Source organism: Bison bison, unplaced genomic scaffold (genome assembly GCF_000754665.1).
Source record: "Bison bison bison isolate TAMUID 2011002044 unplaced genomic scaffold, Bison_UMD1.0 scf7180017864255, whole genome shotgun sequence".
In the NCBI taxonomy this organism is placed as follows: Eukaryota; Metazoa; Chordata; class Mammalia; order Artiodactyla; family Bovidae; genus Bison; species Bison bison.
Window position 1 is genome coordinate 327,675 of NW_011494827.1, and position 13,622 is coordinate 341,296.

At 45.6% G+C, this 13,622-nt stretch overlaps 2 protein-coding genes across 2 annotated transcripts in view; one reads left to right on the forward strand and one right to left on the reverse strand.

Moving 5' to 3' along the window:
• The window catches only part of LYAR (Ly1 antibody reactive), a 21,360-nt gene extending 8,025 nt beyond the window's left edge, over nucleotides 1-13,335 (reverse strand). The window contains exons 1-5 of the mRNA XM_010847783.1: nucleotides 13,187-13,335; nucleotides 4,622-4,799; nucleotides 3,185-3,299; nucleotides 2,226-2,333; nucleotides 2,045-2,128 (exon numbers count right to left, since the gene is read on the reverse strand). Coding sequence (XP_010846085.1) covers nucleotides 2,045-2,128; nucleotides 2,226-2,333; nucleotides 3,185-3,299; nucleotides 4,622-4,743 — 429 coding nt within the window. The 5' untranslated portion in view covers nucleotides 4,744-4,799; nucleotides 13,187-13,335. The remainder of the gene's footprint in view (nucleotides 1-2,044; nucleotides 2,129-2,225; nucleotides 2,334-3,184; nucleotides 3,300-4,621; nucleotides 4,800-13,186) is intronic.
• A 127-nt stretch (nucleotides 13,336-13,462) lies between these two features.
• The window catches only part of ZBTB49 (zinc finger and BTB domain containing 49), a 26,872-nt gene continuing 26,712 nt past the window's right edge, over nucleotides 13,463-13,622 (forward strand). The window contains exon 1 of the mRNA XM_010847791.1: nucleotides 13,463-13,595. The gene's annotated coding sequence lies outside the window, so the exon portion shown is untranslated. The remainder of the gene's footprint in view (nucleotides 13,596-13,622) is intronic.

The following is a 13,622-nucleotide window of genomic DNA, read 5'->3' on the forward strand; positions in this document are numbered from 1 at the left end:
CACCGCCCAAAGGCGATGACAAGCTGCCGGGACATCCACCGCCCAAAGGCGATGACAAGCTGCCGGGACATCCACCGCCCAAAGGCGATGACAAGCTGCCGGGACATCCACCGCCCAAAGGCGATGACAAGCTGCCGGGACATCCACCGCCCAAAGGCGATGACAAGCTGCCGGGACATCCACCGCCCAAAGGCGATGACAAGCTGCCGGGACATCCACCGCCCAAAGGCGATGACAAGCTGCCGGGACATCCACCGCCCAAAGGCGATGACAAGCTGCCGGGACATCCACCGCCCAAAGGCGATGACAAGCTGCCGGGACATCCACCGCCCAAAGGCAATGACAAGCTGCGTTTTACAGAGCTCAGAGTTTACCACGAGCTGCTTACTGGCTATCTTATTTAATTCTTATATATTCACAGCTTCAAAAATGAAATTGGAAAACTCTATTTTTTGAACTCTGGAGTTAAGCTAAATAACCACAGACTTTTATGACTGTTAGCTAAAATAATGGAAGTGAAAGTGAAAGTCACTCAGTCACGTCCAACCCTTTGCAACCCCATGGACTATACAGTCCGTGGAATTCTCCAGGCCAGAATACTGGAGTGGGTAGCCTTTCCCTTCTCCAGGGGATCTTCCCAACCCAGGAATCGAAGCCAGGTCTCCCGCATTGCAGGCGGATTCTTTACCAGCTGAGCCACAAGGGAAGCCCCAAATAATGGAAATAACCTTTAAAAAAATAGGTGCCACATAAGTGCCAATTGAATGATTGGTTACAAGGTTTCAAGGGCCCATTCGTGTTTAGAGACAAATGCTAGATGCACTGCCAAGAGAAAGTTTCATTTTTTATCCCAATTTGTGGTCACAACTATTCTCTCTGCATAAAGCACATCAACAGCTGACAACTGTGAGGAGAATAGAAGCCCAGTTGGACCCCACTGTTGTTTTGAAACACTAATGATGTCTTCAGATGGGATATAAGCTCCAAGTAGGGGCAAAGTGCAACTGAGTTAATGAGAAAAAATGTTGAACAACGGAAGCAAGGACATGCCTACAAGACGTCACACCACAACTTTCTGCAGGTGTATTCCACATCTGGGGCCTCTCGGATCAAAGCATCTTCTCGGAAGGTGGTCTACTGATGTGTTCCAAGCAATCCCTCTGGCCACTGGAAGGAAGGAGACCAGCACCTACCGAGCGCCCACGCCCTGCTGGGCACGAGCTGGGAGGCTTGTACTCCCTCATCTGCTTTAATACTAGGACACGATCCCTCACCCCACACCTACCAGAATACCTGGTCACCCTCTCTTGTTCTCACCCTGTTTATTTTTCCTTCCTGCCACGATCACCCACCTGAGATGTTTTTCTGTTTTTCGTTCAGGGCCTGACTCGTATTGGGCACAGTAAGTACTGAGTCTTTTGTGTTGTCGCTTAGTTGCTAAGTCACGTCCGACTCTTTTGCGACCCCATGGACTGTGTAGCCCACCAGGCTCCTCTGTCCACGGGATTTCCCAGGCAAGGATACTGGAGTGGATTGCCATACCCTCCTCCAGGGGATCGCCCCGACCCAGGGATCCAACCCAGGTCTCCCGTACCACAGGCAGATTCTTTCCACTGAGCCATCTGGGAAGCCCCTACTTAGTCTAACGATCCACCTCTATTTAAGACAAGGAAACGAAGGCTCAGAGAGGTTAAATAAAATGCCCAAGAGCAAACGCCTGGCAAATAGCAAAGTAGGGATTCAAATCGGGTTTGTCAGAAACCCAAAGCCCCTGTTCTTTTCCAATCATCCCACTACTTGATGTCTAAGCCGATCAAGTCTAGTCAGCTGGTACTGTTATCAAAGATCGGGATTAAATACCTTTCTCTGCACAATAAGGAAATCTTCTCTGCAGTGCACTCAGTGTATTCCTTCCCATTAATGAAGGCACAAAGAGGCTCTCTGAAAAAGAAGGCTGTCTTGACCTCCAAAGATAAGACATTCCCGTTTCATTTTTACTAACCACTTTTGCCACACTGCAAGTCTAGAGTGAGATTGGACTTACACTGCTGGAAGCTTCGGAAAAGATATTCCACACCTGCTCCAGGATAGATTCATTATGAACTTTTAAACTGTTCTTCATCCAATTCTGTATGGGTGAAAAAGAAAAAAGAAAAAACCCCACTTATCCCATATGCGGAAGTGCCCATATCCCCTCCGTCAGGGAAGTCCAGTCAAACACATACCTGAAATTTTGCCCTTTTCCTGGGAACGTTGTCAAAACCACTAATTTGCTCTAATAGTTCCCTCACTTTGGGGCTGACATTGGGTCTTTTTATTAATTCATGAATTTTCTACAGAAAAGGAAGATAAAAGCAATAAACAATCGACAGATGAGTTTCATGAAAGTCAAACTGCTGGGTTCACACCTCAAGTCCAGATTCTGGGTTAATGTCTATGTTTACAGATTCAACAGAGTGCTCAAAGGCCAGAGCAATTTATTGTTGCTGTTCAGTTGCTAAGTCATGTCTGACTTTTGGTGACCCCATGGACCGCAGCCCGCCAGGCTTCCCTCTGCTTCACTATCTCCCCGAGACTAAGGCAAGAAATAAAAGGCATCCACACTGGAAAGAAAGAAGTAAAATGATCTCTGTCCCCAGACAACATGGTCTTACATGTCAAAAACCCAAAAGATTTCACAGAAAGAATCTTTAGGACTAAGTTCAGCGGTTGCAGGATACAAAAAAATCAACACTCAAAAATCAAGCTGCATTTCTCTACACTAATAAAGAACAAATTGGAGAGGAAATTAATAAACAATTCCACTTATAATACTATCTAATACTATCAAAAAGAATAAAATACTTAGGGATAAACTTAACTAACCAACGAGGTAAAATACATATAAACTGAAAACTAAAAAACACTGCTGAGAGAAATTAAAGAAGATACAAGGAAACAGAAAGACATCCCATGTCCAAGAACTGAAGACAATATTAAAATGTCAATACTATTCAAAGAGAGCTACAGGTTCAGATGTAACCTCTATCAAAAGATGAAACAGTCCTGGAGATGGATGGTGGTGATGGCTGTACAACACTGTGAATGTACTTGGTTGCATGGGATACATTTATTTTTGTCTTCCCAGGCTACTCAAGAAGGCAGGTGACAGATGAAACTGCTTGATGAATTAGGAAGACCTTACCTGAATCCAAGCCTGCTGTTTAACATCGCCTTTGTGGGTTTTACCTTCATACCCTTTGCCACCATACTTCTGATCTTCACTTATGCATTTCACATGGTTTTTATAGTCATCGCCCCTTAAAGTGAGAAAGTTCCACCGTTAGAATGATTCCCAAATCGGAGTCTGTGCAAAGCTAGCATGCAGTCCACACTTACCTTCCCATCTGTGCTCTGCATGACCACCCCACCCCTTTCACTTACTACGCAGATAACCTCCTGGTCACATCACATTTCCTTCCTCCCAACTGTTCAAATCCCACCACCAAACTTTCCACCCATTTTTATATACAAATGTCTTAAAATCATATTGATGCGCACTATTTTTTTTTAAGTCATAAGCGAATAGTCATAAATAAAAAAGAATTCTCTGCAACAGGGTGGCTTTAAGTTACAAAACCTGTAGGGTTTCCTGGTAATATATAGCAAACAATCAATCATCAGCTGTAGACTAAGTTAAAAGGTGGTATAAAATGGTAGTTATCAGGTCATGAGAAAGTTCTGGATCTTGGGAGTCTTGGAAAAAAAGGACACTCGATTCTGTCTTATATGATCGTTTGAAGCTCTACAGGGTCCTCAGGGAAACACTGGGAAGAAGTCAGGGGCAAAGTCCCTCAAGGAGAAACAGCCCAATTTTCACCTGTTCTGTATATCCTTCCTCCTAGGATTAGGTACGAAAAAAGACTTTATCACCTTCCAAACATTTTTTTTTTTTTTTAATCACTGCTTTAGAATGAAATTAAAAGGGACTGTTTGCAAATATCTCTCAAATGCTACAGAGGCCAGTAGGGCCCACGTGCCAAAAGCTGAACCCTCTGAAGCTGAAGGCAATCAGTGCAAGAATGAGGGTAGCCAACTGCAGACAACCCTCCCTGAGAAACACTGGATGGGCAGGACCCACCCTGCCCCGTCTCCTCAGTCCTCCCCTCTCCAGAGACCCCTTCACTGGAAGCACCTGCCTCACTCGGGGCCAGGGGCTTCACTCCCCCCGTCACCTCTGATTTTCTGGGGGAGGACGAGTCTCTTCTCCCAGGGATCTCCACTGTGAATGCATAACTTCATTTTCGGGTCTGTAAATCCATCGCTTCCCTGTGATCAGCACAGCACACCCGGAAACCCTGCTCTGCGTGCTCACCTCCCTGGCTCCGGTAATGGTGCCAAGGACAGGTCAGCAAGTGCCATGGACTCATCAGATTATGACCAAACCCGCAACTTCCTTTTTTTCTGAGTCTTCTCTTTGCATCAGCTTTAAAGAGCAAATGGTCCTGGCAGGCACTACATTTTTTTCTTAATTTTCTTTCCTCAAATTTGCCTCTTGCTCTTTTTTTTTTTTTAAATGCTTTGTGGAACCAACGATCCCATAACTGGTCTGGACATTTAGTACAGATCCACACGGACTTACCAGAAGTCTTTGCCACAGTCGATGCAGGAAAGACATTCGCAGTTTCGGCAAAGAGCCACGTGCTTCTCCACTTGTACCTTCTTCACTGATTCACCACATGCATTGCATGTAAAAAATACCATTTTTAGCTAAATGATTAAATATTTTTTTTTACCCAAGATGGGTTTTAAGCCCTGTCCTAAAAAAAAATTAAAAAGGAAAAAAGATAATTATCATTGTAATGTGAAACTTCTTTTCCAAATATATGAAAATAACACAATATTATCAAAGCTGATTCGTAATCTACATTAACCTTTACCATCATCTAAGTAAAACTGTATTCAACAATATTCACACGGCTGAAAACTGGTTGAGTGTGTGCTCACCATGCGCTGGGCTTTATTCTAAAAGCTTTACGTCTATGGACTTCATTAACCCTCACAGCAACCCTATGAGGGAAGGACTCTCGTCGTTCACAATTTACTCATGGTATTGGGACTCAGACTAAGGAAACTGTCCAAAGTCACGCAGTAGCAGAACCAGGATTTAAACTTGGCAGGCTGGCTCTAGAGATGAAGTTTGGGGATGTCATGTGCAATATCCTACTTTTTCCAATAACTTTAAGTGCACACATGCAGTCTCTTTCTCTCTACTGCCTCTAGGTGAGCACTTAAAAGTACTCCAAGTTTCCAAATACAATAAGAACACAGCCAAAGGGGAATCATGGAAAGTTCACAAAGTGGAGAAGAGACCTAAAACTCATTCCTATAAGCACAAACAGCACTCATACAGGCATAACCGTGTATCCACAGGTGTTAAAAATGCAGATGTGCGCATCAGTTTCAGCGGACAGGAGCAGATGTGGTCCCCTGTTGGCTCAATCAGAAACCACAGAACCCTTCCAGGTGTCCCAATGCTGGGTGCTGAACTACTGGAGTGGGCTCCCAAACCCAGGCGTCTGGAGCACTGCCCCGTGATTCAGTGGGTCCATACCTACACATAACTACCATTTAAAAAGTTCATGGAGGTGCTACTGCCCTCAACAAAACACAAATTCATTTAAAAGTGTGCTAGAAATCACTGTAACTTTGCAAGATTCAGTTCAGTTGCTCAGTCATGTCCGACTCTTTGCAACCCCATGGACTGCAGCACACCAGGCTTCCCTGTCCGTCACCAACTCCTGGAGCTTGCTCAAACTCATGTCCATCGAGTAGGTGATACCATCCAACCATCTCATTCTCTGTCACCCACTTCTGCTCCCACCTTTAATCTTTCCCAGCATCAAGGTCTTTTTCTATAAGTCAGTTCTTCACATCAGGTGGCCAAAATATTGGAGCTTTAGCATCAATCCTTCCAATGAATATTCAGGACTGATTTCCTTTAGGATTGACTGGTTTGATCTCCCTGCAGTCCAAGAGACTCTCAAGAGTCTTCTTCAACACCACAGTTCAAAAGCATCAGTTCTTTGGCACTCAGCTTTCTTTATAGTCCAACTCTCACATCCATACATGACGACTGGAAAAACCATAGCTTTGACTAGAAGGACCTTTGTTGGCAAAGTAATGTCTCTGCTTTTTAATATGTTATCTAGGTTGGTCATAGCTTTCCTTTCAAGGAACAAGCATCTTTTAATCTCATGGCTGCAGTCACCATCAGCAGAGATTTTTGGAGCCAAGGAAAAAAAGTTTGTCACTGTTTCCATTATTTTCCCATCTACTTGCCATGAAGTGATGGGATTCAATGCCATGATCTTGGTTTTTTGAATGTTGAGTTTTAAGCCAGCCTTTTCACTTTCCTCTTTCACCTTCATCAAGAGGTTCTTCAGTTCCTCTTCACTTTCTGCCATAAGGGTGACGTCATCTGCATTTTTGAGGTTATTGATATTTCTCCCAGCAATCCTGATTCCAGCTTGTGCTTCATCCAGCTCACCATTTTGCATGATGTACTCTGCATATAAGTTAAATAAGCAGAGTGACAATATATAGCCTCGACATACTACCTTCCCAATTTAGAACCAGTCCATTGTTCCATGTCCGGTTCTAACTGTTGCTTCTTGACCTGCATACAGATTTCTCAGGAGGCAGGTAAGGTGGTCTGGTATTCCCATCTCTTGAAGAATTTTCCAGTTTGATGTGATCCACACAGTCAAAGACTTCAGCATAGTCAATAAAGCAGAAGTAGATGTTTTTCTGGAACACTCTTGCTTTTTCAATGATCCAAAGGATGTGGGCAATTTGATCTCTGGTTCCTCTGCCTTTTCTAAATCCAGCTGGAACATTTGGAAGTTCTCAATTCACATACTGTCGAAGATATGTTTGGAGAATTTTGAGCATTACTTTACTAGCATGTGAGATGAGTAGAACTGTGCAGTAGTTTTAGCATTCTTTGGCATTGCCTTTCTTTGGGATTGGAATGAAAACTGACTTTTTCCAGTCCTGTAGCCACTGCTGCGTTTTCCAAATTGGCTGGCAATTGAATGCAGCACTTTCACAGCATCATCTTTTAGCATTTGAAACAGCTCAGCTGGAATTCCATCACCTCCATTAGCTTTGTTCTTAGTGATGCTTCCTAAGGCCCACTTGACTTCACATTCCAGGATGTCTGGTTCTAGGTGAGTAATAACACCACTGTGGCTATCTGGGTCATTAAGATCTTGATTTTTTTAATCACTAGATTGTCATTTTACATTATAAATAAGTTTCACAGCAAAAATACTGAGAACAAATGTTTAACCCAGCATGTTCTTTCTCATCATGAAGGTAAGGTCAAGTACGCTGACACAGTTTTTTCAGGTAAGACTTCATCTGAGACTCCTCTGGCACAAATGAGACTACTCCTGGTTCATGGGAAATTCTCATGCACGAGATAAGCATCTCTCCTGTACTCCCACCTTCTGAGTCACCGCTAGAGAGGACAAACCTAAGAAAGGAGCAGGGCTACGCCCATCCATTCAGCCTCAAATGAAAATGTACATCCTGGCTGCAACTCCAGGGTTTACAGAGGCTCAGCTGGTCTCTCTTGGAGGTCTCTTGCCCTGCAGTTTGCTTAATGTGCTCATAAAACGTGGGCCCCTGGCCCAGAGACCCCCTTCTTCAGCTCTCCATCAGGGTTACATGGGGTCAGTTACAGCCGAGCAGCAAATCCAAAGGAAAGAAAGACTGACTGTTCTGGGATGTGCACCAACCAAGAGCATCTTCTCACCTGGTTACGGTGAAAGACGTATGAAACAGTCACAGGTCCGGGGGAGCTGGTCTCACGCGGACTGTGACCCACTCCCCCGAAGCCAGCATTCTGCTCTCAGCAGGATGACGACCAGGTTGCTGGCAGGCAACAAAAGCAGCCAGGCTTCCCTGGTGGCTCAGTGGTAAAGAATCTACCTGCAAAGCAGCTTTGGTCCCTGGGTCAAGAAGATGCCCTGAAGAAGGAAATGGCTAACCCACTCCAGTATTCTTACCTGGAGAATTCTATGGACAGAGAAGCCTGTCGGGGTACAGTCCATGGAGTTGCAAGAGTTGGCAGACTACTGAACGCACATGCACACAAGGGCACTGTGGTCTCAGTCTCAAAATGAGAGTAAACCACAGTCACCAAGAGATGGACTGCCACCTTACACACAGGTGGAACAAACTCAAGTACCTGCTGACAATGTTGAAAGTACTTTCAGTGAGATTCGACCATGAAAAAAAGAACCCCCGCAAACTGCAGCTATGGCCTACAGCTTTCCAACCATCATTTTTAAGGTCTATTCTGTATCTTGTTTGAGGCAGAGAGGGGAGGGGAGGAAGGCTTCGCCAAGCTTTGAGATACAGCTGAGAGATGCAGCCTGCCATGGAAGGTCAGGAATTAAAAGGCCTGGGAAGGACGGCTGGAGACAAAATTTCTCTACTGAATGAAGCCAGTGATGCTGACAAAAAAAGGTGCTCAGCATATCTGTGCAAAACACGTCTTCTCTCTAGTGATTAGACACACACAGAGTAAACATCAATTCAGGAGAGAATTAGATTTTGGTCACATGTAGATCGGAAAGATACCTCTCCAATCGTTTTCATTTGGTCTTTTGTGGCATATGTTCACATTCAGAAATCTGTTGGGGTTTTTTCAAAGATAGAATGGGTTGCTTGCATAGTAAGCTGGAACTCATTCTCCCAGGGCCTTCCTCTGGAGTTTTAGAGCCACAACTGCATACTGACCCTTAATCTGCACCGCGGGCAGTGTGGCCGCCTGCTTGCTAAGGAGATAAGCTCTGTAAGGAGCTTACCCGTCCCTCTTCACCCAGCCCTCCAGGGAAGTACCTTGCTTCTATGCGGTAAACAGTGGTATGTGTGTCTGTGGTGGGAGGAAGGGACTACAAACAACCCCAAGATCAAAACCATCCAAACTGCACAGCAGACTCAAGTGTGGCAAATCCTAGAGCAGGTTTGACAATTTCAGAAGTGGACATGCTTCTGAATTTACAAAAAGACACCCCTCCAACTGAAAACAGCAAGCACCTCCTACACACAAAAGACCACTCATTCAAACTTCACAGGACTCAATAAATGTGAAAGAAATTTAAACAGTCTCATTTTCAAATGATGTCTTGGTAAATTTGTAACATTTGGACTTCACAAGTTGGAAAAGCTAAAACCATGTTGCATTAAGACTTTCATGACACCTATATACCGTCTAAGTGCCGTGTCTCATGACCATTCATTTAAAAATATTACGACCCTAAGTCTTTTATTCTTAAGCTAGGCCACACTGGACAAGGAGACCACCCATGTCACAGCAGAGGATGATGGGTATTGAACAGCACTGCTGAGCTGATGGGTAGCAGACAGCATGCCTAGGAGCTGGGAACCTGTGAAGCAATTCAAGCACCTAAGTCTCCTCTTATCAAGCTGGTGGCCACCTTCTGTTGACCTGGGCCTGGACTCAGGGCCAGAAGATCTGAGCTGGAGTCTGCATCCGCCAATTAAAAACTAAATGACCTGGATACCTAAGCTTCTCAGAATCTGTTTATCTATAAAATGGGTCTAATACCACACAGTATTGTGTGGAAAATTAAAGATACCAGATTTGAAAGATAAATCCTTACTCAATGGTAGAATTTCTTGTGGTCTATTTACTTGCACATCAATGATATTGCTCCCAGTCCCCTCCAAACACTGCTTCTTTAAATATGATCCTCAATCTACCCATCTTCATAAACTCACCCCAGTCTCTGCTGGCTCCCCATCCGCTGGGTGCCTACACTACCACCCTGTTCCCTGATAACATGAACTCAAATTGGTTCTGGGATTGTGAAGTGAACATGTAAGTCGCTCGTTTGTGTCTGACTCTGCGATCCCACGGGCAGTAGCACGCCAAGCTCCTCTGTCTGTGGAATTCTCCAGGCCAGAATATTGGAGTGGGTTGCCATTCCCTTCTCCAGGGGATCTTCCTGACCCAGGGATCCAACTCGGGTCTTCTGCATTATAGGCAAGATTCTTTACCATCTGAGTCACCAGGGAAGCTTGTATTTGGAGTGATTTTATTTATTTTTTAACCTTCCTCTTTACATATTTTTGTATTGTCTTCAGTACAGTTCAACTGCTCAGTCGTGTCTGACTCTTTCCAACCCCATGAATCGCAGCAGCCAGGCCTCCCTGTCCATCACAAAATCCCGGAGTTCACTCAAACTCATGTCTATCGAGTCGGTGATGCCATCCAGCCATCTCATCCTCTGTCATCCCCTTCTCCTCCTGCCCCCAATCCCTCCCAGCATCAGAGTCTTTTCCAATGAGTCAACTCTTCGCATGAGGTGGCCAAAGTACTGGAGTTTCAGCTTTAGCATCATTCCTTCCGAAGAAATCCCAGGGCTGATCTCCTTCAGAATGGACTGGTTAGATCTCCTTGTAGTCCAAGGGACTCTCAAGAGTCTTCTCCAACACCACAGTTCAAAAGCATCAATTCTTCGGCACTCAGCTTTCTTCACAGTCCAACACTCGCATCAATACATGACCACTGGAAAAACCATAGCCTTGACTAGACGGACCTTTGTTGGCAAAGTGATGTCTGTGCTTTTCAATATGCTGTCTAGGTTGGTCATAACTTTCCTTCCCAGGAGTAAGCGTCTTTTAATTTCATGGCTGCAGTCACCATCTGTAGTGATTTTGGAGCCCAAAAAGATAAAGTCTGACACTGTTTCCACTGTTTCCCCATCTATTTGCCATGAAGTGATGGGACCAGATGCCATGATCTTCGTTTTCTGAATGTTGAGCTTTAAGCCAACTTTTTTACTCTCCTCTTTCACTTTCATCAAGAGGCTTTTGAGTTCCTCTTCACTTTCTGCCATAAGGGTGGTGTCATCTGCATATCTGAGGTGATTGATATTTCTCCCGGCAACCTTGATTCCAGCTTGGGCTTCTTCCAGCCCAGCGTTTCTCATGATGTACTCTGCACTCAGTTCACGTATTGCTGAAGCCTGGCTTGGAGAATTTTGAGCATTACTTTACCAGCGTGCGAGATGAGTGCAATTGTGTGGTAGTTTGAGCATTCTTTGGCATTGCCTTTCTTTGGGATTGGAATGAAAACTGACCTTTTCCAGTCCTGTGGCCACTGCTGAGTTTTCCAAATTTGCTGGCATATTGAGTGCACCACTTTCACAGCATCATCTTTCAGGATTTGAAATACCTCAACTGGAATTCTATCACCTCCACTAGCTTTGTTCGTAGTGATGCCTTCTAAGGCCCACTTGACTTCACATTCCAGCATATCTGGCTCTAGGTGAGTGATCATACCATCGTGATTATCTTGGTCATGAAGATCTTTTTTGTATAGTTCTTCTGTGTATTCTTGCTACCTCTTCTTAATATCTTCTGCTTCTGTTAGGTCCATACCATTTCTGTCCTTTATCGAGCCCATCTTTGCATGAAATGTTCCCTTGGTAACTCTAATTTTCTTGGAGAGATCTCTAGTCTTTCCCATTCTGTTATTTTCCTCTATTTCTTTGCATTGATCGCTGAGGAAGGCTTTCTTATCTCTTCTTGCTATTCTTTGGAACTCTGCATTTAGATGCGTGTATCTTACCTTTTCTCCTTTGCTTTTCACTTCTCTTCTTTTCACAGCTATTTGTAAGGCCTCCCCAGGCAGCCATTTTGCTTTTTTGCATTTCTTTTCCATGGGGATGTTCTTGATCCCTATCTCCTGTATAATGTCAGGAACCTCAGTCCATAGTTCATCAGGCATTCTATCAGATCTAGTCCCTAAAATCTATTTCTCACTTCCATTGTATAATCATAAGGGATTTGATTTAGGTCATACCTGAATGGTCTTACTATTCTTAAAAAAAAATTCCTTCACAAACATATACACACAGACCTAAACCCCACTGACATCATCACCACCAAAACTGCCCACCTTAAGGGCCAACCTGTCAACAGCCTCCAGTGAGCCCTGAGACCTGAAGCGAGTCATTGTCCCCTAGGGACTTAAGTTCTTCAGGCTGTGAAACAATGCATTAGGCCAACTAGGCTAGCTCTGAGCTCCTCCCAAGAGGAAAACTCCAAGAAACCAGGGGCATGGTGAAAGGGAAAGACAGACAAGCACACACTGTACACCATCACACAGAAGCTCCTGACTGCAGGGTATACAGTCAGGCAGGATCTCTCCCTTGCTCTGCAAAGACTCTCAAGGAAGGTACATCCATCTCCACTTGACAGATGAGCCAAGGCCCACAGAAGCTGAGTGGTGTCTCTCAAACCCCAAGTTCCAGTCTCACACCCTCCCCACATACTACATCAACAGCAGTGGTTTAAACAGCATCTGTTCACTGGTGTAATAACTACCTGTGGAAGCCGACACGTCAGGCACTACGTTAGGCACCGGGGGGACTGAGGGTGCTGTGTGAATAAATCCCAGGTAGGCACTCTGCGAGAATGGTAGGCTTGCAAGCACTCAAACTCCACCTCATGCCTCTAACCTCTCCACAAAGGCAGGGGCTGCAGAAAATCCGGACATTGACGGATCATCTACTATGTGCCAAGCTCTGGCTCCTGTAATACTCACAAGAATCCTCTGAGTTAGGTAGGTTCTATTATTATTTCCTTTTGACAGACCAGGCACAAAGGGGTTCAATAACTGTCAACAAGCTACACGTGCAGCTGGTGGCAAACCTGGATTCACAACGCAGCTACTCCCGGCCCTAAAGCCCCGCGCTCTCAACCATGCCCTAAGGGCCTCCTCCTTGGGGATCGAGCTCCCCAAGACTCAAAGAAGGCAAGTGCCTCGTCCCCAATATGCCGCAAGCCTGCACAACGCAGTCCGGTGGGGGAACCAACCAACCATCCCGGCTGGAACCCCCTCTACGGATTCCCGGCACGACTTTTCCATTTTAAAACCCGGAGGAACTGGTCATTCTAACTCCAGGACTCCTTCCATTTCCCCCAGAGCACGAATGAAACTTGAATGCATTTCTTTCTTCCATGAGTTTAAGCCAAAGGAAAGACTCTCTAACGGTGGAAACGCAGGCAACGGCCACTGCGCCCACCCTACCCCGCTCCACCCCACGCCCCACAGCTTGAGCTCCAGCCCCACAGGTCGGACCTCTGGGCCACCGCCCCTCACCTCTCAGCCAGCGCCCGCCAACGGTTTCAACCCGCCGAGAAAGGAGCACGTGGAATCGCGGTTTCCCGCAAGGCTCTATAACCTGCACCTCCCTCCAGGGCTTCCGCGCGCAGAATTCGCTTCGGAGGCGCCCCGCGCGCCTGCGCGCCGCGACCACCCTTTTTTAATTTTTTAAATTTTATTATTATTATTTTTTACTCTACAATATTGTATTGGTTTTGCCATACATCACCTGGCGGAAGTGACGCAACCGGAAGCCAGAGGGCGGGTGCCGCCGACCCAATGCTGTGGGAGGGGCGGTGTTGTCGCGATGGTTCCGCTGCCTGCTGAGCCGGGTCAGGAGCGCTAAGGGCGGCGGTGGCGGCTGCAGGTGAAGAAGAGGCGACGGGGCAGGGAGCGGGCTCTGAGGGGAAGGTGGGGGGTGGCGGACTGGGAG